At 43.4% G+C, this 25,929-nt stretch overlaps 1 protein-coding gene across 2 annotated transcripts in view; it reads left to right on the forward strand.

Annotated features, from left to right (window-relative positions):
* The first annotated feature begins 5,567 nt into the window (after nucleotides 1-5,567).
* Nucleotides 5,568-25,929, forward strand: part of AKAP10 (A-kinase anchoring protein 10) — a 35,687-nt gene continuing 15,325 nt past the window's right edge. Inside the window, exons 1-6 of one of the 2 annotated variants that reach the window (XM_006138680.4) lie at nucleotides 5,568-5,927; nucleotides 14,190-14,237; nucleotides 17,108-17,290; nucleotides 19,298-19,855; nucleotides 24,338-24,436; nucleotides 25,571-25,655. In XM_006138680.4, the coding sequence (XP_006138742.1) occupies nucleotides 5,906-5,927; nucleotides 14,190-14,237; nucleotides 17,108-17,290; nucleotides 19,298-19,855; nucleotides 24,338-24,436; nucleotides 25,571-25,655 (995 nt within the window). In that variant the 5' untranslated portion in view covers nucleotides 5,568-5,905. Of the gene's footprint in view, nucleotides 5,928-14,189; nucleotides 14,238-17,107; nucleotides 17,291-17,658; nucleotides 18,383-19,297; nucleotides 19,856-24,337; nucleotides 24,437-25,570; nucleotides 25,656-25,929 lie in introns of those variants that run through there. The other variant, XM_075904645.1, reaches the window with a different exon arrangement.

Consider the following 25,929-nt stretch of genomic DNA (forward strand, 5'->3'; position numbering starts at 1 on the left):
AGTGGCTACTATTGCCGCTGGCATATGACTTGAAGTTTTTACATTCAATATGATGTAAATATTGCAATACGCATAAAGTTTGCAGGCCCAAATGTCCATTTTGGACATGGGAAAATCCTTAAGTAGAGGCTTGGAGGGTGGACCTTAGAAAAACACAAACATCTGTTCAACCCGTTTTGAGAGTTTTATAATTATTTATAATTAGCTCGAAAGTCCTTATAGAAAAAAGTATATTATAGTGTAGATGACAAGCACAATTAATGGGAAGTAGAATAATAATAAAATAGTGATACTTTGTATTCCAAGAGTGCTTAGAAGAGTTTACGGCTCTTTACCAAACATTAACAAATGCAACCCCATGTGAGAGGTTGGTGTTCTTATTGCAAGTTCTACAGATGGAGAAACTGAGGCACAGAGCAAGAAACTGTCTTACTCAAAATCCTGCAAGGTTAAAGAGTTCCCTGAATCAAACCTTATATAAAAACCACACTTCAGACCAGTTCAGTGCTATGCATTTCAGTAACCCAGAACAAGGAATAAACCACATGCATTAATGGCAGAAATCATCTCTAGAAACAAGTGAGGACAAGTATTAGCTGTGAGTTTTCCAGTATACAGATCTCAAGGCTGATTTTTTTGTAAGACTCTTTATGCTACAGTGCAACTGTCAGATTTTTCCAGGATCACACCGGGGAGAATCGGCACTTTGGCAGCTCAGCTTATAGGACGTTAAAAGCATCCTGATCTGTAAAACCATTATCGTGTTGTAAAGATGCATCACAGTGGGAGGAACCTATGATATTTGGTGATGTCACTGCATCATGATGTGCCAACATCATGAGCAAGAAACTACTCCACAATGTAACTATCCTGGAATGCTGACACTGCAGAAGTTATATCTCCATCTCTGGAGATATTTCAGAGCAGGTTAGATAGACTATCAGGGATGGTCTAGATCAGGAGTGGGCAATAATTTTTGGTGGAGGGGGCCACTCCAAGATTTTGGTAAGTGGTCAAGGGCCACACTTTTCTGTGGAGGGGGTGCAGGGTCTAGGGTGGAATTTGGGTGCAGAAGGATGCACGGAGTAAGGGACTGGGGTGCAGGAGATGGCGTGAGGTCTCATAGGGTGTTTGGGTGGAGGAGGGGGTTGTGACCTCAGCCAGGGGATTGGGGTATAGGATCAGGGAGGGAGTGTGGGTGCAGGAGAGGATTCTGGCCTTGGGGAGGAGTGTAGGAAGAGGTATAGGGTCTGGAAGGGTGGTGTCATCTGGGGCAGGGGGTGCAGAGGGTTTGGATGCTGATCTGGGGGAGGAAGTTGGGGTGCAGGAGGGGTTGGGGTGCCAGAGGCAGGCACTGGCTGGGAGGAGTTTACCTAAGTGTCTCTTGGCTGGCAGCACCAGCCCACTTGAAAATGCTCTTTGGTCCAGCACCATCCATGGTCTGACATGATTTTAGTTAGCCAGATGTCCTTAGCCCAGTTATGGTGCGTGTGGCCAAATTTCCTTCAATCTCATAAAGTTTGTTTACAGGCTCTCAGTGTTCTGTGCTGTTATTTAGCTCTAATTTACCCCTACATGTCTTCTAAGAGCCCAGGAAGCAGTGGAAGTGTTGATGATGCTGCTAGACAATATTGACTTCCTATGGTCTAGTAAATTCTCTGGTTTGATTAATTTCTGTGGTCAGGCCCTGAGGGTGCTGGATTAGAGAGGTTTAACTTGTACCATGAATACTGCCACACTGTGCCTAGTTAAAAGCCAGGTACGTTTATGAGAAAGTGCATTCATTTCTTTGGATGCCTTTGATTTTATCTATGTGATTAAAGCATGGTGCTGAGAGTCAAGGTTTCTTGGTTGAAATCTCCTCCTGCCTCACGTCAATGGCAAAACTCCCATTGACTTCAGTGGCGCGAGGACGTCACTCGAGTTCTATGGCTGATCAAACTCTCTGATTTTCACTGCATTCATTAAATGGGCCCATAATTCACCACAGGCGCAGCTCCATGGAAGGTAGTGTAGCCCACATACTTAGTGGGTACGGTGCGCTGTCCCACCTAGTGGCCCCTATACCACATACAGAGGGAATAATGAGTCCGCTTTACAGGCTTAGCTGAGAGCCAGCTGGCTTATGACTCGTGGTGGAGGCTCACGCACTGAACTCCAGAGGTCCCAGCTTTGGTGCCACCTGTTGGCATTATAATAGCTATGATGGAAGCTTTTCCACCATGTTGTTCAACAGGTGTAGCTATGGCTGTCTACTTGGATCAAGGGGTCCATTCCATGAAAAACAGGGGTGGCTGAAATAAACATGGTATCACACTCAGATACCTGCCAGGCTGCTAATGTGGTCTCTTGAGTGGATAAAGTTTGGGCATCATCTTGTGTCAGCAGGAAAGCAACCATCAGGGTTTGTAACAATGTAAGACTTTAGGCCCCATGTGACGGCTCGCATGGGTGCGAACACCCCCTCCCGGCGGGGCAGGGGGGTTTGGCGGACCCACCGTCTAGGGTTCCCCGTGTGAGGACCCGCGGTTCGAGTGCGATCACCCGGTCAAGAGTCCGGCCCGGGGATTAGCGGACTCGTTGTCCCGACTCCCCTCTGGCAGCCCCGGGGTCCTAGTCTGCCTGGGCACTATGGGCGAGGAGATGGGGTCGCACCCGGCGGCCTGTCCGGAGGCAAGGTCCTCGCCAGGGCGGAAGAAAGGGGGGGGGCTTTGGCTGCTTAGGGTCTTATGGCCCAGTTTCTGTCGTCTACTGTCCCTTGGGTTGCTCACCCCTCTGACGGGGGATACGTAGGTTGGGGTTTTGTGGTAGGGAGTGGGGCGTGGGGGACCCGGGCCCACCCTCTCCACCGGGTCCCAGCCCGGGGCCCTAAGTGGGGGAACAACGGGGACGTTCCCCCCACGACAGGTGGGGTCTATCCCCGTAACGCACCTGTCCACAGGCGCCAGAAGGACCCCGCCCCGGGCTCCTACCACTCCCCGCTCCCCTCAGCCCTGTCGGTGTGTCCGCCGAGGTCGCTTACCCCGCCCGAAGCGTCGGCCCCATCCAGCTGCCGTCGTGCGGGTTTGGGGGTGGTCCTTCCTCTCCTCCAATGGGGAGGGGAGTCTCCCTCTGGTAGCTGGGTCGGCGGCGGCTCTTTCGAGTGCCGCCTTTGGCTGTTCTGCCCGGCCGCTTTTCAAGCGGCCCAGGCGAGGACGCCGGGGACGTCAGCTCCGCCCCCCGGGCGTCCCGACGCACCCTGCCATCAAGGCCGGGACGTGCTGCCCTGCCGCTGGCCCTGCGTGGCTCAGTTTGAGCGGCGCGCCGTTCGGGCTCCCCGCCCACCTGCTGCGGCCGCTCCCGGCCCCTCCTTCCCCGGCGCGGGGCCGGCCGCTCCTTCCCGGGTTGGGTCACCCCCCGGGTCAGGTCTCCCCCGTCCCCTGGGCTGCCTGCCGGCCCACCCGGCGTCCTTGGGGGGGCTCCCTGCCCCGGGGCAAGTGCGGACCCGCCTGGGTCCGTCACACCCCAATCCTACAAACACATAAACAGCGCTTAACTCTATGCACTGCAAATAGTCTCATAGTCTACTCATAGGGTACATCTACACTAGCCCCCTAGTTCGAACTAGGGAGGCTAATGAGGGCGACCGAAATTGCAAATGAAGCGCGGGATTCAAATATCCTGTGCTTCATTAGCATGTTCCCGGGTGGTCGCCATTTTGGAAACTGACTAGCCCGGAATAACTGCCCGTGTCTACACGCAGCAGTGAAACGGGAGTTCGAAGTAAACCCCTTAACTCGAATTAGCTGTTAAACCTAATTCCACGAGGAGTAACAGCTAATTCGAGTTAAGGGGTTTACTTCGAACTCCCGTTTCACTGCCGCGTGTAGACGCGGGCAGTTATTCCGGGCTAGTCAGTTTCCAAAATGGCGACCGCCCAGGAACATGCTAATGAAGCGCGGGATATTTAAATCCCGCAGTTCATTTGCAATTTCGGTCACCTTCATTAGCCTCCCTAGTTCGAACTAGGGGGCTAGTGTAGACATACCGATAGTGTGTTAATCATATCACATATGTCTTTGCATTATGGGTGTTTTGCAAGGTTAGAATAGCAATCTTGGTGACAGATATTAGCTATGACTGAATTCAGAAACTACTTTTTACACCTATAGTTGGGGTTTGGCAGAATCTTACCCCAGAGGCAGGCTGTTTTAGTTTGTATTATTGGGCTTTACACTTTCCTCTGAAGTAACTGATCCAAGCCACTGTTGGAAAGAGTTTATTGGGCTAAATGGGCAATGGATTTGATAGAGAATGGCAGTTTTTATGTTCCCGTGTTGTCAGAATTAGATTCTATTCTTCTCAGGGCAGAGAATTTCATTTTGTTTTCCCAACTGTTTGTAAAGGACTTGGTACATGTACAGCTCTTTAGAAGTAATCATGGCAATGTTGTGTTCTTTGTGGTAGAGAAATAATAATAGAATCATAGAATCATAGGACTGGAAGGGACCTCAAGAGGTCATCGAGTCCAGCCCCCCGCCCTCAAGGCAGGACCAAGCTCCACCTACACCATCCCTGACAGATGTCTAAATGTTTGATTGTCTGAAAGCAAAGAGGATTTTCTATTGAGGGTCCAGGAGACAGACCAACCCTTACAGTCGCCGTCTGTGCAGCCCCACCATCACAAGTCAAAGTATCGCTAAGTCCCGGCTATGTCTAGGTAGGGTGGGATCTTTGATATTACTTCAGTGTGATGGTATCATGTGGCGAGAATAAGGATTTGCTCTGTTGTGATGTCACATGACAGTAGAATTGTCAACCCCAGGCAGAAGTGACCTATACGGGGGGAGGGGGCATGATGGGTCATGTGACCCTCCCCTAGATTTTTTTCCTTGTACTAACATGCTGTGTAACATTGCTGAAGCTAGCTGCCCTCACTATGCCCCACCCGCGGCAGAGTTCACTCCTCCCTGTAGGATTGTCCTGGAGTCTTAGGCTATACAGATTATGTCATGTGATAGGAATAAGTCCAACCACAACTGGCAACCCTACATGGCTGTGAAGGTGTGTTGACATGGTGCCATGTGAGTCATGTTTCAGTACCCTATGATGCAACTGTAACCACCACCTGGTGGATTTGAAGTGGGACCTCTGGAGCTTAATGTAGGAGTCTCTACAGCGTGAGCTAAAAGCCAGCTGATTCTTAGCTTAGGCTGTAGGGCTCCTGGTTCTGATCTCTGGCTGTCAGTGGTCTAAGTGCACAGTGGGCTACACAGTGATAAGCCACCATGATGACATCACATCTCAGCATTATGACGTTTGGGCATGACATCATGGGGTCCTGATGCAGCCTGTTGGTACATTGATGACGCCACAGCACAGCCAATACTGCATCATAAGGGCTGAGTTTGCCCCATTGGCCAAACTGACATTTTCCTTCCCGCCCCCAGCCTTTAACATGGGGATTAAACCCCCCTTCCTCATGTCTGCGGCTTCTTGCCCTTATCCAACATGGCTGACCGGGCCTCACTCTCTCAGGAGTTTTCCGCCCTTACCCAAAATGGCTGCTAGGTTCCCCCTTTGCCGGGGCATTTTGCCATTATCCAAGATGGCTACTGGCTCTGGGTCCCTTTGTCTCTCCCGTACTTAGCATGGCGGCCCGACGCCCGGGTAGCCATCTTGGGAGAGGGCACGAGGCCTCGGGCATGGCCGTCCCGCGGTTTCCCGTGATGCTTCACGAGCTCCGCCTCCCTCCCGCTCCTCTCCTCCGTTCCCCCGGAAGAGGGAGCCTGGCGGTGGCGGTTGTTGACAATATGGCGGCCGCTGGCGGCACCGCGGGAGGGAGAGGCGGCGGGAGAGGCGGCGGCAGGAGGAGGAAGGAGTCTCATTCATAGGAGCCCGGCCCGCTGCCCCCTCCCCCGGCACCATGTCCTTCTTCAGGCGGAAAGGTGAGGGCAGGGCCCGGCCGGCAGCCTGGCGGGGCCGGGGGGCGGGAGGCCTGAGGAGGAAGAACATGGGGGTAAAGCTGGCGGGAGGGAACATTGCCTGGAGGCTGGGGGAAGGGACGAGACTGGCGTGGGGGTGGGAAGGGAATATTCGGGCGGGAGACCTGAGGAGGGGGGAAGAGGGAGGGATATTGGGGGGGCAGGAGGCCTGAAGAGGGAGGGATATTGGGGGCCAGGAGGCCTGAAGAGGGAGGGACATGGGGGGGGCAGGAGGCCTGAAGAGGGGGGGAAGAGGGAGGGACATTGGGGGGGCAGGAGGCCTGAAGAGGGGGGGAAGAGGGAGGGACATGGGGGGGGCAGGAGGCCTGAAGAGGGGGGGAAGAGGGAGGGACATTGGGGGGGGCAGGAGGCCTGAAGAGGGGGGGAAGAGGGAGGGACATTGGGGGGGCAGGAGGCCTGAAGAGGGGGGGAAGAGGGAGGGACATTGGGGGGGGCAGGAGGCCTGAAGAGGGGGGGAAGAGGGAGGGACATTGGGGGGGGCAGGAGGCCTGAAGAGGGGGGGAAGAGGGAGGGACATTGGGGGGGGCAGGAGGCCTGAAGAGGGGGGGAAGAGGGAGGGACATTGGGGGGGGCAGGAGGCCTGAAGAGGGGGGGAAGAGGGAGGGACATTGGGGGGGGCAGGAGGCCTGAAGAGGGGGGGAAGAGGGAGGGACATTGGGGGGGCAGGAGGCCTGAAGAGGGGGGGAAGAGGGAGGGACATTGGGGGGGGGCAGGAGGCCTGAAGAGGGGGGGAAGAGGGAGGGACATGGGGGGGGCAGGAGGCCTGAAGAGGGGGGGAAGAGGGAGGGACATTGGGGGGGGGCAGGAGGCCTGAAGAGGGGGGGAAGAGGGAGGGACATGGGGGGGCAGGAGGCCTGAAGAGGGGGGGAAGAGGGAGGGACATGGGGGGGGCAGGAGGCCTGGGGAGGGAGGAAGAGGAAGGGGCATTGTGGGGGGCAGGAGGCCTGAAGGGGGGGAAGAGGGAGGGATATGGAGGCAGGAGGCCTGAAGAGGGAGGGACATTTGGGGCCAGGAGGCCTGAGGAGGGGGAATAAAGGTGTGGACACTGCGGGGGACAGGAGGCCTGAGGATATGGGTGGCTTAGGTACCAGGGAAGAAGCTGCTCTTTCTTGGGGGCATGTAGATATGTGGACCCAAGCCTTTTTGCCCTTTGGGGTGGAAAGGAGGAAGCAGGACCTTGGACAGGGGCTTGTGGAGTTGGGCCCCATTTCTTCCATACAGCCAGGTTGCCAGTGGTCTGCACATTCTGTCCTCTCTGGACACCCATTTCTTCTCCAAATTCATGTAACCAGGGCCAGTATATGATATAGTCTTTTAAGAAGACTTCAAAACTATTAAGCTTCTTATTAAGTATTTTTTGAAGCTTGTAATGCAAACAACCATCAAATAAGAGAATAAAAAACACCACCACCTGCCTGACATCACTGATTCTAGCTCCAAATGAGGAGGACCTGTCAGCTCTGCTTTCAGTAAATACCCCTAAAACCCCAAGCACAATGAGCGTCCATTGTGTTAAATGTACACAAAAGCACAAATGGTCAGTCTTTGTCCCAAAGAGCTTATTTGTTGTTATAAAGAAGTTACATAGCATAACTCAGATATTAATATTTTAAAAATCCTAGTTTCCTAATTCCTCACTTAGTGCAATGAGTACAAGTAATCATTGAGTTAATGGTTGAGATTTTGTTGGTGAATTGGTTTTAAGTCACTTGAAACATGAAGGGTGAGGTTTGTGTTTTTTTAAACATGGATGCTAAATTCCTCAGTTCATAATCACTCTAGAGAAGTTACATCACCCAGGAAATGTCACTAACCCTTGCTGTGTTAAGAAAAATGAGGTAAAGAAACTAAGTATTATTTTTCAGTACTTGAACTAAATGTCATTCTGAGTTTTACAATATGAGCCATTCTATATAATTTCATTTACAAAAGATGAATCACTTTAAGACAAAGGATAAAACCTTACTTTTACCTGGACTAACTATGTTGCATTTTTCAGTTCAAAATATACAATCAGAGATGCTTATATTTTGACTGGGTAAAAATATTTTCATCATGCTATTAGTATTTGGGGACTAATGTCTGATGCTGAATGGTGCCAAGAACTCAGCTCCTATGGGAGCTCATTATGTACTTCCTAGAATTCCTTGAGTTCAGTAGCTTTCTATAACAGGCTATTTTTCAATCTGCAGTGTCTTCAATGTTTAACTGTTTTTCCAATTAGTCAGTAAATGTGTCCAGTACCTGACCCAAAAATGCAGGTATAAGAATGATGATTGAAAATGGCTAATAGACAAAATAGGTTGGCCAGCTCTCCCAATCTGACAGACCAGATGCCCTTTATGGCAATGGCATTTAGTCAAGGATAGTTGGCAACACTAAACCAGAAGTTAACAAAGACAATTAGAAATTACATGATTTAAAATACAGGATTTTAAAAGCAGAATATGTTTTACTTTTTACAAGTCAATTTTATAGTATTACCATTTCCTTGTTCTTTGAAAATAAAATAATCCTGTTGCCATTAGTGGTCTGAATCATTATAAAATGAATGTTATTTAACACTACTAATTTTCACAGGCTAGATTTTTTTTTAATGGAAATAACTTTCAAATGTGGAAGTGAATGCAGATGTTTTAGTTTGTGTTAGACAGTCTATGTGAAAATAAGTCTTGCCAGCCTTGTGATAATACTGTAGTTCAAGTAGCAATACTATCATTCCTTCAAGAGCTTCTACAACAGTTCAGGGGCTGATATGAGTCTCTTGTAAAGTGTCTTATTATGGAAAAATGGAGACACACTGCATTTTTTTGTTTTGTTTTGGGAGAGTGAGAAGATAGCAGCATTAATTGGCCGGATTCATATTTTTCACCTAAAACTGAAAGTACTTGACACTTTTTATAAGATTTCAAGGCTAAAATAGCAGCACTAATTCCCTCATTGAGGATTAATGTGGCATTCCTGGAAAAATAGTTTTAACCCCTACTTTTCATGGGAGAAGTTCCAGAGATGCTATGCAGTCAGTCCACTGTGGACTTTGCTGTGGCATCAGTTATTACAGAGAAGGTGCTCAAATACCATAGTTATGGACAACAGCATGAAATCCTAATATAGATCAGCTATGAGCTACTGGTCAGATACAAAATGTTCTCAACTCTGCACATTGAAATATTTTTGTATGCAGTTATTTTTATTTAGGTTCTTGTATGAAATAACAATAAAGGGAATTGTGAACAGGTACTCTGACTTGATAAATGGCTATGGAAACAAGTTAAATCCAGCAAAGATATTCTTACAGGAAGAATACTCAAATGTAAAATAGAGGGATACTAGTTTTGATAGTTCTATGACTCAAGGGATCTGAGATTATTGATTATACTTAGGGATGTAAACAGTTAACTGGTTACCTGGTAAGCATCACCGTTACTAGGTAATGCTTATCAGGTACAGTACCTGGTAACTGCTACCCCAGCAATAGCCCCCTGCCAGTTCTCATTGGTTAACCATGTACATGGTTACACTTTCACATCCCTAATGTCCACTTAACATGGGTGTGGCTATGTTTCCAGTGGTCCCACAAAGTTTGTTTACAGCCACAGGCCTGGCTCTGTTTTGTTCTGTTAGTTAGCTCTAATTTATCCCAAAGGTTTTCTAAGAGCCCAGTAAGCAGTGGAAATGCTGCGGTAATGCTGCTACACAATATTACCTCCTGTGGTTAGGCAAATTCCCTGATTTGACACGGGTCGGTCCCGAGGGTGCTGGAGTAGAGAGGTTCAATATCTACTAGAATACTTAGGCATCCCGAGTCACCACTTAAAAGTTGACAATTTGAACTACAAGTTGTATTACAGAATAGTTAGGTAAGAACACACAGTACACATGATCTTAGCCTTCAAGAGGATTAAAGAATAACAGCTTACCTTTACAGAGAAGTTGGCATGGAAGAACAATGACCAGTTTTTAGTTAAAGCAATTAGACAACAGAAGACAAGGGAAACTGTTGCTAGAAATAGCTGAGACTGGACTTGGTGGAGCAAGTATTGGGAATGTTTTAGGGAGAATGAGAATTATGGTACTTTGATGCAGTGTAACAAATTACAAGTTAAATATTACTGAGGTAGAAGAGATATGTATTGATTTGCCAGACAATTTTTATCTGGATAATAATGTTCAATAATCTATGTAAAATTTAGTTATTTTAAATATTTTAATATCTGCAACCATGTATAAATAGAGGGTCTACATAAAAAGTGGAAAACAAAAATTTAAAGTTGTTTAATCAAGGTTTGAATTACTCTGTTCCAAAATGAAAGTGCCGAACACTTTCATAAATATAAAATGCTGAGTTGCCAATTCATGGGTCTGTTATTTATACTTTCCATTCTAATGGCTGTCAGACTTATAATGCTGCATTGACTGTTGTGCAAAACAATTATATAACTGGAGTTTGAAATGCCCGTTTAAAGTATTTCAATATGGAGAAAGAGCTGTTTAAAAATGTGTTCATATTTTCAATCTAAATACTTGATTCTGGTAGTTATAATTTTTATAGATTGTACTTGGAAGATTTTCAAGGCCAGTGTTCCATGAGTGAACTATTTGTGTGTATTTTTTTCAGCCTGTAAAGGCCAAATAAGATTTCACTGTAAATTTTATCTTGTGAATAATTATTTAAATATTTAATTGGACAGAACTAGAAGTTATAAGCATGTTTTCAAAATCCTGACTCCTTTTTAATTTTGAGTCTTAATTATTTTGGTTACAGGAAGCCCTCCACATTTGTGGGGGATATGTTCTAGAGATAATTGCAAATGCCAAAATCCGTGAATACGGAGTGGGATGGGGTGGGGGTTTTCGCAACAAAAAACAAACTTATTGTCCAAAATGAGTGTTTTATTGCCTGCTGTTTCACAGTCAACAAACAATTTTAACTTCACAGCAGTAGGTTTCCAGCCAAACTCAAACACAAAGATAATATTGTATGGTCATCAAACAACTTCAGCTTCAAAGGTAATCACTCACAACAGTTCTTTGAACTCGCTTCCTGCAAATTTTACTGTTCCTCTAGGATGGGAAGATTAATGGAGTGGGTTTGCAAAGGAACATTGTGATGGGAAACTGCAAGGGATAATCCTGTGTTGCTTTATGGTCTGCTAACACAGATTCCCCTGTTAACTTCACATTATGTAAACTTTACCTCTTTAAATTTGTCAAACCACCCCTTGCTTGTGGTGAATGACACTGCACTATCACGATGTTCCCTCCTCACCATCTGATGCTTGTGCAAAATGCTTCCAGAAGCAAAAAAACCTTTTCTCAAATTACAGCACCATTCACAGGTGCTCATTTCTGTGTCATGTCTTTAATCCATATGCTTATTGCCTTTTCCATTTTTTTTTCAATTTTGGGGTCACAACTCACATATGACACCTTCGCATAAGCTGGTGCACTTGCAGAAACACTGTCCCTTATATTTTTGTCCTTTTAAAAAATATAACACACATTAGAGTCGTTAATGCCGTACATTCTCACTAGTGATGCCGCGCTACAGCCTCTTGCAAGCTTATCCAATAATTCAACTTTCTGCCTAAAAGTAATCAACTTTTTTCCTCCTTTTAGCTTCTTGATCACTGTCTGCATCACTTGCTTTCCTTTTTGGTGCCATAATTAAGGTTAGGTGTTACTTGAGGTGTTTGTGATCCCAAAGAGCATATAACCTAAATGTTCACCATAAATGCCAAAGGATGTTTTAAATTATATGAAACATAAGTTAAATGAGATTTAAACCATTTTTTTTTCTTGCTAACCACACCAGTTACATCTGAACTTGGTGTAAATGATTCCTAACTTGACAGAAAGAAGCTGTGAAATCTTACATCCACGACAATCAAAGTCAAATCTCCTAACTATTTTAGTAAGTCAGCGCTGTAATAAGGCTGCAGATGATGGACGTGCAAATATCCAAATATTAAATTTAGATAATACCATCTGTGAATTGTTAGAATATGGGGTGAAGGAGAAATGATTGAGGTACTCTTTGAGATCTCTGAATTCCCACAAATTTGCCATATACTTTAACTAAGAGTACGATGTTGGAAGAAACTTAATATTCTTTTGGGCAGTAATGCAAACTGCAGGAAAGAAATCGGTGAAGAAATTACTTGACTAGATGAGGAAGCTTTTCTTGCATGTGCTCTACGTGAAACAGCATGCAGGTTCCTTTTCTTCTTCTACGGTTTTTGTATTCTGTAGAATAGGGATCACCAATCCTAGGATAATCAGCTTGTCCCATGCATGAATGCAGGGGTCAAATTAAAGTTGGTGATGGTACCTTAAATGAAGATGCACTAAGTTTCTAGTATTTGGGGTTTTTTTAAATCACCATTTTGGGGAGGGTGGTAAATTATTAATTCCCTCTAAATAAAATCCCTCTAAATAAACTCAAACCAGTGCTTACTATATCTCGGTTAAGCTTAAAAAATGAAAAGGCAGTGGTGAACTCTGTCTGTACATCAGTGGCAGGATATGGCCCCCCAAATAAATGGATGTTTAAATATAATCAAAGAGCTCCAACAGTACCTTAGCAAATGCACAGGTCCTTACAGTAGTATAAAAGGCAGGTTTTTCTGTCTTTGTCAATGAGAGACTTTCATTTCCGTTAAGACTGGCTCAACGTCTGCAAGCAGATTGACTTCTTTTGCTTTGCCACAGAGATCAAATAAGCCTTAGTCACCAAATAATTTTGTTATTAAGTTTATTAGATTTTTGAACAGAAGTCATATTCCTGGGATTGTCCCTCAGTGGAATGTTTCTTGTTCCTCAGCAGCGAGAAGGGAGATTGAGGTTTGCCATTCTTAATTGGTGGCATTCCTGTTTGAATAGAGCCACAAGAACTGAAGAATGGAAATCTTCCATGCACTTGTTGTACACCATAACTAACTTTGAGATAACTTTTATGTAAGAGCTTGTGACTTATACTATGCTGTGTGAAATGTGCACCATGCAGTGTTTATGCATGGAATGCACACACAAAGCATCATTGATTACTAGTGTTTTTTGCAGTGGTGCAAAGTGCATGATCTTGTGAATGCTGGAAGTCTGGATGGCACCCTTAGCTTAGTAAAGAAGGTGCTACCTTCTGATCAGAGACTGTTTTGAGGACAGGCATAAAAGCTTCTGTGCAGTGAATGCAATTAGTCTAAAGTTCCCAAACTGGTCCACAAAGTGGTGGTTGCTCCTGGAAAGCTGGTTTGTCACAAGGTGCTGACTTCTATTCATTTCCTCTGCAACACTGACAATATTTAATGTGTATTAATGCCATATAAGCAACTGATGTAGCTACTGTGAGGTAAGATTGGATGATTGAAAAATGAGTTCACTATGGGCATGTGTCTACATGAAGACATTCAGGAAAACTAATGTGAATCAGCTAGAGAAGTATGAAATTAAACCATGTTTAAATCCCCATGTAGATGCTCTGAGGAGGAAGATTCAGTTAGTGAACTATAGCAGCTCTACTCCCGATTGAGTGTATTCACATGAGGGCATAACATGCTTTAATTTGCATGCATAATTTCACATTGTTGGTTCACCTTAAGTTTCCTGAGTGAAGAGCTCTGTGTAGCTCAAAACTTATCAGTCTCACTAGCAGAAGTTGATCCAATAATGAATGTTTTATAGTTCCTGATTTAACAGCCTTCATGGTTACATGCAAGCTCCCATTAAGCCAATGTGCCAGCTCCCAGGAAGCCGTCCTCCTCCCTCCAGCCACACTTCTTTCTCTGTATCAGAGGCAGCAGCACAGAGGGACAGGTGAGAGTTTAAAAGCTGGGTCCTTGTGTGCACCGGCTTCTGGGGAACCGCCTGCGCACCCCGTCCCCTCCCACTGGTTACTTGGTTATTTAAACACATCTTAACATCCGTAGAATCCATACTGTGTATTAGAGGGCTAAAATGACAATTCCAAGAAAACTAAGTAGTGAAGGCATTCTATTTTGAGTTTTGTTTACCATACCTTTGAAGATAGAATATTTCTAAGTTTTTAAACCTGGTGAGTAATTTTTTTTATTCTAAAAATTTCACATACTTTCTTGAAAACAGCAAATATAATATTAAAATAAAAAGCTTATTTACTACTTTTATTACCAACAAATCCCTGAGTTTGAGATTTTATAACTTTTAACTCCTTCCTTTTATATATTACAGTGAAAGGCAAAGAACAAGAGAAGACCACAGATGTGAAAGCAATTAAAAGTAAGCTCAAGATTTAGTGAACTTTATGGAAAGACAATACAATCCACAACACTGCCATATTTTTGTACCCATTTGCTCATTTCCTTATCACTAAAGAGGAATATACCTTGTACTTTTTTTTTTAAGGCTAATTTGTCTCCAGGTGGCCTATAGTAATTTGAAAACTAATCTTTCCTGATAATGACCATCTTACCTGGTGTGGAAGCATGGAGTTATTTAATTGTTTTTTGGGGTTTTATTTCAAAGTGATCATAAAACTCAATACATATCCAATCACCTTGCAAATGGCAATTATTCCTTATCGGCGGGAGATTGCTCTCTGAGGTATTTTGGGTGCTTTTTCTGGTATTTTATTTTGCTGTTTTGATAATGTGACAGCTTTGCATTGCCTAATGCACAGATCAGGAGGCCAGGGTTCTGATCTCTCTTTTACTAGTGTAAATTGAATTACAGAATTACTCCATATTTAAATCTGGAGTGACTTCACATTTACACCAGTGGAGTGGAGATCCAAATCTTGTTTAGAAAGAGCAGACCCTAACAGTACACTAAATAGTATAGAAATTTTGGACATGACTCAATATAGAAAATTTTCCTTGATTTGTTGACAGCACTTTGTATAGCCTATTAATCATGGAAAAACAACAATGTATTTTTTCAGTTTAAACATGTTCACTTTTTAGTTATCGCTACTATAATTTAGCTGCTTTTATGTGCCTTAAATATAACTTTATTTCAGTACTTTGTAAAGTGTTATCTGGGTTTTAAGAAAAATATACAAGCATTCGATTTATTTTTGAAGCAAAATCATCATAATCAAGTTAACAGGATGCCCTACAATTATTAGTCATGACTACTTATTAGTTCAAGCAGATTGCTCAACACAGGCTATGGCATGACCACTGTGAAAATTAAAATAAAACTTCAAATGTAATACAGTTTATTACATAACAAGAACGTCCAATGTTGAGCAAAATGGGAGCAGCTTCCTTGTTTGGCAGAGCACTATTCAGTAACCTGCATCATATGAGGTTAGAGATTTAACGCTGTCTAGAAATTCTAGAATAGGTATTTCATCCTTAGAGTTCATTAATCTTCAGTTCTGCTTATTATAAAGCTAGGAGCCTTAAATCTAAATCAGAAAGATTAAATCATTATAAAATGGATCTCTCTTTCTGTACATTGTTATCCAGCAAATAGTCTTCCATTGCTGTGGTCAGCCAAACAACTGGCTTCTTTCCACAAGGTTGGAAGAGCATATTTCCTGTTCCTGTCTGCAATTCATACCAAAAGCTTCTTGAAGAATAACAAGCAGCATTTTAGTCCCAACTATTTCAATTCCAGGACAACCTCCATGTATCTTACAAATTATCTCCGATGACTGCTTGCCAGAAACAAGTCCTGTGTTCAGGTTTATTCAGTTATGCACATTCAAACAAGTAGAAAGGGAGACTAGATTTACCCAAAGTTATAGATTAGACCAGGGCTATTCAACTTTGGAAGCCCCAGGGGCCAGAATGATACAGCACATGCCGAGGGCTGCAACTTAAGTGTGGTTGCATATGCATGCAAATATATGTAAATAGCTTCTTTCACACTGACGGGCAAGACTGTACAACGCACAGACCCCATTTAGGTTAGTTCTGCTATTAATAAAATGCAATATTTACCCAATTTCCAACTACCTGACAGCAGTTTTAATGAGCAATGACAGTCCAGGAATTTAACTGCTAAAAGGCATATCAAGAGAAGGCCATTATATTGACTTGCTGTTGTGGAGTGTGTTCACATTGGAGGTCATATTCAAAGGATTCCACCCGCAGGCTGCATGTTGAGCCCCGCGTAAACCCAACTTGCACCGTGGGCCACTTTCAAATGGGCTGGGGGCCGCATGTTGAGTACTCTGGATTAGACTGTAGTGTCTATGTATCTCATTTAGCTAAACAGAACCATGCAGCCATAGATTAAAAGTATAGGAAATAAACTGCAAATTCTCAATGGGTAATTGATAATTAAGTGAACAAGAAAAAAATCTAACCTCTAGTATTCTTGCATCTAAAAAAAGGGCCATCAAAACAAAACAGGATGTCCTATTTAGGTTAGGAGATCAGCTCACGGTACCATTGAGTCTAAGGCTACTGTTGCTGTGGCATTTAAGTTTAATTCCCAGTCTGTATGTGTCATTAGATATTGCAAATATAAAAGACGTAAAGAATTAAAGCAATTGAAACAAGTTTTCTTGACACATCAGTAAAAGCCACTGTTATGTAATAAGGGAGGTGGATCTCTTTGCACAGCATCCTAGTCAAATTTTGTATCCATGAAATCTCCAGAATGAATCTTGGCACATTGTTGCCTCCTGTTTTCTGTTTACACTTAAGCAGCAGAAGATTTTTATTGTTATGACAAACATTTTTTTCTTCTGAGGAAACTATCCTCTGTCTCATTTCTCTTCAAATTCAAGCAGCCAGTATAATCCTTATCAGAATACTGCTGCAACAGATTTATACATTAATACTTAGTCACAGCTTCAGATGAGCTTCTCATTGTTTCCTTTGCTCATGGGAGTAACATTTGTTGTGTAAATTTAAACATAGAGTCCTTATCTATTGAACAAATGTAATATAAATGGGTACCGCTGCAATTGGGCTTAAATGATCTTATAATTGGTGTTAAGAACCCACTTATTTCTAGTATCCCTGCATTGGTCAGACTATTAAGCAGAGACTGACATGTACACTACACATGGCATGTTTGTAATAAGAATGTAGTTGAGCTAACAGTATAACTCAGCTCATAGTACTTAGCATGGGATACTATATAGAAAAGTTTGCACATTTTTTTCCTTTTAATCATTGTTTTGGTTCCAGCTGCAATACCACCGCCTTCCCCTCAAAGAAGCACTAGAAATCATGCCTTGCTGGAGGCTGCAGGACCAAGCCATGTGGCAATTAATGCCATCTCCGCCAACATGGACTCTTTTTCTCGCAGTCGAACAGCTGCTCTTAAGAAACAGCCAAGTCACATGGAGGCTGCACATTTTGGAGATCTAGGTAAGACACAAGACTAGTATCTAAGTTACATTACATAGGTCAAAATAACATGGGCTAGCCAGTCAGTATAAAGCGTACTGGTTACCTGTTGGGATCAAAGGGAAATGTGTCCTGTTCAATAGTTATTTGCAGTTAAGTTTATTGTGAAAGTCTTGCACCTTCCTGTAAAAACCTATTGATGGCTCTGTCAAAGAGGTTAACCCACTAGATGGGGTATGGTCTGTTCCAGTAGGACCCCTCCTAAATTCCTCCATTGTAGGTTCCTTCTGTGAGTAGGTTACCTCCATGTGTATTGTTAATTTATCTCTAGGCTTAATACATGTGTAAATATTAAATTCCAATTCGCTCACTTTTGTTTTTCTGTTTAGAGCTCTTTTCATCACCAGTGGGCTCTCTGGACATGGATTTTTAGGTTGGCTGTGGTGACTGCAGATTATACTTCAAAGAAAAGTTATAAACAGTCCTTTTCCTGCAGACTAAACATTGTGGCAGTTTGTGCTGCAAGCACTACCTTTGTACTAGACTTGTAAAACTACTCTGACAGTGTCAGGTTTTTTTATTAAGGCATTGGAAAACTTCATTGGACCAGACCCAGAGGGGAGACAAGCTTAGATACCTAGGTTCTTAAATTGTATTAACCTTCACAGAGGCTTAAATTTGCCATTCTCTCTGAGCTAGGGCCGTAGAGCATCACTATTGATGGCTGCCAGCCTGTAACTGTAGGGGGCAGAATCAAAACATTGAAAGGCTGATAAGAGACTAATCCCTAGCTTCCAGAGACCACTTCATTTTTGCTGTGCTTCTTATAGCTGCTGGCAGGGTAGAATCCAGCACCTACTGCAAGAAAGAGCTTAAAGAAAAACACTTAAAAACCCAGGTGGCTTGCCTCCTACATAGAATTACAACAGCAGCCCCTGCCAATGGATCTGGTAACAGGTTATCAGGATAGTAGAGTAAGGTCTAAACGGGACCAAAGCTGTGTTCTTCCTGCTCTGTATCCCTGCCAGAAAATGCAGAAGAACAGGTGTGTGTCTTGTGCGTTCCAGCTACCTCATCCTCTGGGTCAGAAAGGACAACCAGGTTTGTTGAAAGGTACAAGGCAGCCACTATAAAAGTCTTATTGTGTTTGTTTTAATCTAAACAAGCCAAGGTAACTAATGTAAATCTTGCAGAGTTCTCACAGCTGATTTCTCTGAATCAAACAGGCTGCTTCTATGGAGCAGGCAAAATGCCATTTAGATTGACTCCACAAGCCAATAGACTTTTTTGTGGGTCAAGCTTTTTAGAAAGTGAAGTAGTAAACATTACTGAAAAAGGAGATTTTTATGTTGAACTGCCTCTTTTTGTCAGATGCTCAACGAACATGCTGCTCTAGAGCCCTTTTGGCACTGCTCGCTGTACCATCCGCTGCCTGTTACAGACTGATTTTACTGATGGATGATGACTCAGCTTGTGAGCAGAGGAAGGCTTAAGTGTTCAGAGTTGCTAAAGTGTTATCAGTGTATTCTCCTGGCCTATCTTCAGAGTATTTTAAATGTGCATTGGTTCGGGGAAAGTTCAGGCAGTAGTTATGACTTCATGGATTTTTACTGTGTGAAAATATAGAACATAGGTAGCAGAAGGTGGAGCAAGCAACTGTGTGAGGAGGTTGGTCTTCACCTGCTCCCATCTCATATGATCTAGGCATGCATTAGCAAATGGCTGTAAAGATTAGTTGCTGAAGACCTCTTTGTGCCCATGTATTTGATACATTGGCTGAATAATCATTTTTTTCCCGTCTAACAATAGGATGAGAACTTTAGTGGACTGATCAGATATAAATATTTTTTGAATGGCAGACAGTTCCACTTTCCAATTGCTTTCTGGGTAGGAAATGCATTTTACATCAAATGTATATGGGTACTTCAGAATCTTCTCTCTATCAGTTGCATTTTGGCACATTGTGTATCAGTTGCCAAACTGGTTATAATGGAATATTGTGTAAATTCTTGGATGCTTTTTCTTTAGGCCGATCATGTCTGAATTTTCAGGCTCAAGAGACCAAATCAAGCCTTTCAAAGACTCTTGAACAAGTCCTGCAGGACAGTGTTGCCCTCCCTTATTTTATCCAGTTTATGGAACTGCGTAGAATGGAACATTTGGTTAAATTCTGGTTAGAGGCTGAAAGCTTTCACTCCACAACATGGTCCCGCATAAGAGCACACAGCCTGAACACAGTTAAACAGAGTTCATTGGCAGAGCCAGTGTCTCCCTCAATAAAACAGCATGAAACCACAGTATCTTCTCCAACTGGATTGCTTGACGAGAGGTTGGAGGATTCCAGCACAGTCCATCTGCTCATGACCAAGACAGTACCAACAGACCTGAATGACAGAACTGGCAACATTCAGAACTACTTGCTGTCAAGCCACGATAGCAATAATGCCAGGGTACTTCGTCTTGGGAAGTCTGAGGCAGGGACCCATTCTGTTCCAGCTGAACAGCAAGAATCTTCCAGGCTAACAGTATCAAACAGAAACAGCCCCTCTTCTGCACTAAAGGACTTGTCAGGAAAACTAATGAAAAGTAAGTGGAGGGGCGTGGGAGGGTAAATAAATGCCTTTAAACAAATTTACTCCTAATGTATGGGGTGAACCTGACTAATGTATATTTGTAACTTTTTTAAAAAAAAAAAATTGCTAATTTATCACTAGCATTATAGCTCAGGATAATAGTTGGTAATGGTGATATATAATCCTTAATTAAATCTTAGGATTCTTAAAGTAGACTGATTAAATCAGATTTTTTTTTAAAAATGTAGTTGGATTTTCCTACAGGAGAGGGAGAGCATAAATGGAGAGACAAAGAATCATGATGTTACGAGGACTGATTGTACTAAATTCATGACTGATTCTGACAATATATACCTCAAGCCGCTTCTTGTGTCTTGGAAAACTCTTCTGAATCTGCAGTTGCTTTGTATCTTAACATATTGTCTATAAAATGGAAATTGATAACTATTGATAGTTTAATGGATGCATTCCCCTAAGGAGAAACAAAAGATGTGGGCTTATCACAATTGGAAAGGGTTATAGTGTTTAATTCTGGTCATGTAGGAGGCAACCAGTTTGGGAGAATCTCCCCACAGTGTGCTCACAATTCTGTCATTAATAAAAATGGGTAGGGCTTGAGAAATCCATGTATCTACTCGCCCATAGCGAGTAGATTTCAGCCGTTCACCCCGTTCACCGGCGGTGGGTGCATGCACAGTGTGGGGCTGACGAGTGGATTTTGCTGTGGTTTGTCGAGCCCTGATAATGGGGACTGTGAAGGGGACCTCCAAAAGGGTTATGGGCTAAAAAACCATGAAATGTTCTGTTAATGCTGACAGTTCCTTTAGTCACTTAGTTGATACCTTGACAAACTGACCTGCTGAGACCACAAAGCCATAATGGAGTTCTAACCTTAGAACTATCCCATGTAACTTTCTTTAAAATCAATAAAAAATCAGACTGCTACTGCTGCTGAGAATGATGCCCTTGTTGGGTTTGCTTTGAATTCTTCATTATGGATGTACACTCTTGCGTTTTTTTTCTGTATATCTAGCAAGTTCTCTTAGCAACAGCCTGGGATGAAAAAAGGAAGAATTGAATTACAAAAGCAGGAACTGTCAGGATACTGTGTAGGCCAATGTTCAGGCCGAACTCTTTTGTAACATTGAAATGAATCTCTTGAAAGATTTGTGTTAAATATTATGCTGTCAAACAGACTTCAGAATCATTACATTTTCTGGCATTAATTTTAATTGTACCTGTACCTACATGAGTAAGCTTGCAAAATCAAGGCACTCTTTCTAATGGTTTTTCTATTTTAAATGTAGCAAAGCTTGAATGCCAATGAGGGGTGGTAGTTGCCTTTGTCTGGAAGCTGCATATGTCGTATATTGTAAAATAACCATGATGAATCTTCTCGAGAATGCGTATGGAATATGTTTTTGCTCTTGGATTTATTTGATCAAGCTTTTCATAATCGATTTGTTCTAATTTCTTCTTTAGACACTTACTGCGGGGAGTAGTGCCTATTGCCATGAGCAGAAGCACAGACATTTGATTATATATGGTAGTAAGTAGGGATGTAAATACCCATTTAAAAAGTTAACCAGTTAAATGATAGAATTGTAATTGTTTAACCAGTTAACTGTGGAGGGCTGGTTCAGAGTGGCTGGGACTCAGGTTCCACAGCCATGGCTTTTCTAGGCAGGAGCCCCTGTGGCCAGGGTCCTTCTGAGCAGCCTGCGGTGGGTAGGAGGCTCCTCCAGATCGGCCATGCCATGGGTGAGGGGCTGTTCTGGACAGCCCTGCTGTACCGCAAGTGGGCCTGGCCCTTCGGTTAACCAGTTACTGGGTAAGCATGCAAGATTGTAAAGCAGAGGGGGGCAGACTATGGCCCACAGGCCATATTTGTCCCACCAGCAATTTTAAACCAGCCCTCGAGTTCTCACTGGGGAGCAGGGTGTGGGGCTTGCTCTGCTCCATGCGGCTCCCAGAAGCAACAGCGTGTCTCTCTTCTGGCTGGCTCCTATGCATATGGGCAGCCAGAGGACACCGCTCCCATTTGCTGGGAAATGCAAGCAATGAGAGCTGCAAAAGTGGTGCCTGTGGACGGGGCGGGGAGAGAGGGCAGCACATAGAGCTACCTGGCTGTGCCTTCGTGTAGGAGCCAAAGGGAGCAGAAGGGAACTTCTCTGCTTAAGGAGGCAAGTGGAGCCTGAGCCCCCTCCTGCCCTCCGAACAGCTCAGGCCCAGCCCAGAACACTCTCCTGTGCCTCCAACCCCTCCATCCCACCCCAGAGCTCGCAGCCAGAGACTCTCAGCCTTCCCCCTGCACTCCAACCCCTTGCCCCAGCCTAGAGCCCCGTCTCTCCGCTGAACCCCTCGGTCCCAGTCAGGGCCCCCTCCTGCACTGCAACCCTTCATTTCTGAGCCCACACCCCCAGCTGGAGCCCTCACCCACTTCCGCACCCCAGCCCCAGTTCTGTGATCAATCATGGCACTCTGTGTAATTTCTATACCCAGTTGTGGCATTTGGGCCAAAAAGTTTGCCCGCCCCATTGTAAGCTCATTGTAAGCTCATGACCATTTCTCATGTACAGCATCTAGCACGATGAAACCACAGTTCTATCTGGGGCTACTGCAATTAAAAAAAGATGATTGCAGGAACTGGGTCCCCCTTTAAAAATAAGAGTCTGAAGGGTTTGGTGCATAAATGTCTAAAATACTGGATATTTTTCTTAAATTTATTGCAGTGTGTCAAATGTTTGGGAGTCCTTGTATTTTTGTTAAAAGGAAATTAAACTTAGTTAATGGCAGTTTATTTATATTCACATTTGAACATAAAGATATTTAATTCTGTTGTTGATTGGATGTTCTTGTGTATGAGGAGAGGAGCCTTTGCTACTTGTAATGTATGCCCACTGTGTAGTGCAGAGTGTCCCCGCTATATGTCCAAGATACATTCCAAAAAACGTGGTCGTACAGCGAAACGACATAAAGCGGGGAATTTTTTTCCCCACGGCTGACTTCTCTTTGCATGAATTGGTCCCTTTTTTTTTCTTCAACTTAAGAGGAGGGAATGGGAGGACTTATAATGCAACAGTTCCCACAAGCATCAATGATGTTAGTGCAGAACCGATGTTTACCAGGGCGATGTATAGTGGGATGCCCTGTACAGATTGAACCTCTCTAGTCCGACACTCTCTGGTCCGGCAACATCCGTTGTCCAGCATGATGTTAGTGAGCAGAATGTTCATTTAGCATGAGTGTGGCCAAGTTTCCCGTGGTCCCATAAAGTTTGTTTACAGCCACCAGTCCTGGCTCTCAGTGTTCTGTGCTGTTATTTAGCTCTATTTTTAATCTCAAATGTCTCTAAAAGCCCAGTAACCAGTGGAAGTGTTGGTAATGCTGCTAGACAATATTGACCTCCCATGGTCCGGCAAATTCTCAGGTTCAGCACTAATCAGGTCCTGAGGGTGCTGAACTAGAGATGCTCAACCTCTATCTGACTGAGAATAGTCCATGTATAATCCTCTTTCTTTCCCTAGTCATCTATATTAACTATTTCCTGTTGCCAAATTCAAGCTTCTCATGAGAGCATAAATTAAGTTTTGTATATTGAAAAAATTAATATGACTTGAAGAAACTGAACTCATAACTGAATTTCCAGAAGTAAAGTGAAAGTATTATCCGCTAAGGGTTTACCATAAAATTAGTTTTCCAACAATGCATGTCAACGAAATAGAATGTAATTAAATGGAATTTTATAGTAAGTAATATTTAGGTTGAGTTATTCAAATTGTTTCTAGTTTCCATCTATTACATTTGTGGACTTGGTTACTTGAAAGTGGATGTAATAGAAACAACCCTTTAAGCAAGCTTTGTCTTTGAGGCTAAAAGCAAAGGCTGTTCACATATGTAATAATGCTAGGCTAACGATACCTGATGTTGCAAAGCCTGGTAGTGCAACTTATTTTTCCACTGACTGATTATTTCACACAGTTATACTTGTAACACTTTCTGTATTTAAGGATGGGGTCTGTCAGTAAAAGTTAAGACAACAACAGAAACAGATGAATAACAGAAAGTAATGTGTGGGGCCTTGTACTCCTGAGACCTCAGTTTAAAAAAATGCCAGAATTCCCCTATAAAGAGGGCCAGAGTTTGCGAGCTTTCTTTAGAAGTCTTGCTTTACTGAGGTATGAATGCACCTTGGAGATAATATAATTAGTCCATGTGGTGGAGGGGCGGAATTGGAGAGCTGTACCCTTCTTCTGACCTGTTGGCTGGTGCATGGTGTTTTCAGTAGCTGGGTATGCTGTGACCAGCCTACAGCCAGCTGTCATGGTAGGAATTGCTGTCTGGAGAATAGAACAGGAAGTTAAAAGGTTGTAGGAAAGGACTGCCATTTTTGAGTAGATGCTTCCTCTTCCTAAGTGACAATGCATATCATTTACTCACCTTGTAGATCTACATCAATGGATGTAAAGTTCAATGTGTGTTTTTCTTCTTCCAGGTATAGAGCGGGATGCAGTTAATACTTTTACCAAATATATTTCTCCAGATGCTGCTAAACCAATACCTATTACAGAGACAATGAGGAATGATATAGTGGGTAAGAACAAGCTGTATTTGATAACATTGACTTGACCCATTACATCCCCCCCAAAACAAATAAAATTGATATGCAGCAGAATGAATTCGTCTTTCTCATAACAATACAGTTGCTTTTACTTTTTGAGTTTATAACCACAACAGGTAAATAGATTATAAAATATACACCTAATTTCACGAATCTCCAACTATTTATTAGACTTTTCTGTGGTGTCTATTTGTATAGAATCTGAGCACCTCACATGCATTAAGGTAGTGGTTCTCAGCTGGGGTACATGTACTCTTGGGAGGAGACACAGAGGTCTTCCGGTGGTACATCAACTCATCTAGATATCTACTAGTGTATTTTATGTAGCCTGTTGAAAAACTATGCAGAGTCAGTACAATTTAAAATTTCATCCAGACAGTGACTTGTTTATACTTCTCTGTGTACTCCACACTGAAAGGACAGTAAAAATCAATTTATAACAATGCAGTAAAAATGAGAAAGTGAGCGATTTTTCAGTAGCGTGCTGTGGCACTTTTCTATTTTTGTATTGTGCGCTGTGGCACTGATTTTTCTAAACAAGTAGTTTTAAGGGAGGTGAAACTTGGGGGTACACAAGACCAATCAGGCTCCTGAAAAGGAAAAAATAGTCTGGAAAGGTTGAGACCATTAAGGGATTTACCTTCTCAAAAAACCCCTTTTAGTATGGAGGTTATGTAATCCATATAAAGCAGATTGGAAACAGAAGTACAGGATGAACCTCTCTAAACCAGGACTCTCTGGTCCAGCTGAAACATGGATGCTCCAGAAGCAGAGTGTCCTGGTGGAGGGCTGGTGTCTGGGACCTTGTGGGCTGGCAGCTGGGCTGCCCAGTGAGGGTGGGAAGCCCTAGCCAGGACTGGGAAGGCCAGGGGAGAGCAGAAATAGAATCTAGATCCTCTTGAGTCCCAGTTCAGGGTTTAAACTGTGAAAATGCTCTTGTCCTCTTACAGACAACATTTGAAGTAACAAACTTGTTATGAGAAGTCAGATCTGCTTAATCCCACTTGGCTTGAATTGTTGTTTGTTTCCATTAGACGTATTGCCAGTGATTTCTTTTAGCTAAGTAAATCCAACTGCTCATTATAATTGGTCTGGTCTTTCTTACAGCAAAGATTTGTGGGGAGGATGGACAGGTGGACCCTAACTGCTTCGTTACTGCACAGTCAATAGTGTTTAATGCAATGGAACAAGAGTAAGTTGATTCCGTGGTTTGGCTTTGTCATGTTGTGTGTTTTCAAAAACAGTTTAATAGACCGAAGAATCAACATATTCATTCGGTTAAGTAACACTTAGCAACACTGCTAAGTCACTCTGCTACCCCTTATACCTAGATTAGTCTGCCTCCATGCTCCAAACCCCCTCCTTTTACCCCTCCCAATCTGTTATGATTGCTTCCCTGAAGTCATTCATAAATGCTGCTGCTAGATAATTACACCACTTCCAGTTCACACAGACTTACCCCACAC

This window comes from Pelodiscus sinensis, chromosome 21 (genome assembly GCF_049634645.1).
Source record: "Pelodiscus sinensis isolate JC-2024 chromosome 21, ASM4963464v1, whole genome shotgun sequence".
Lineage (NCBI taxonomy): Eukaryota > Metazoa > Chordata > Testudines > Trionychidae > Pelodiscus > Pelodiscus sinensis.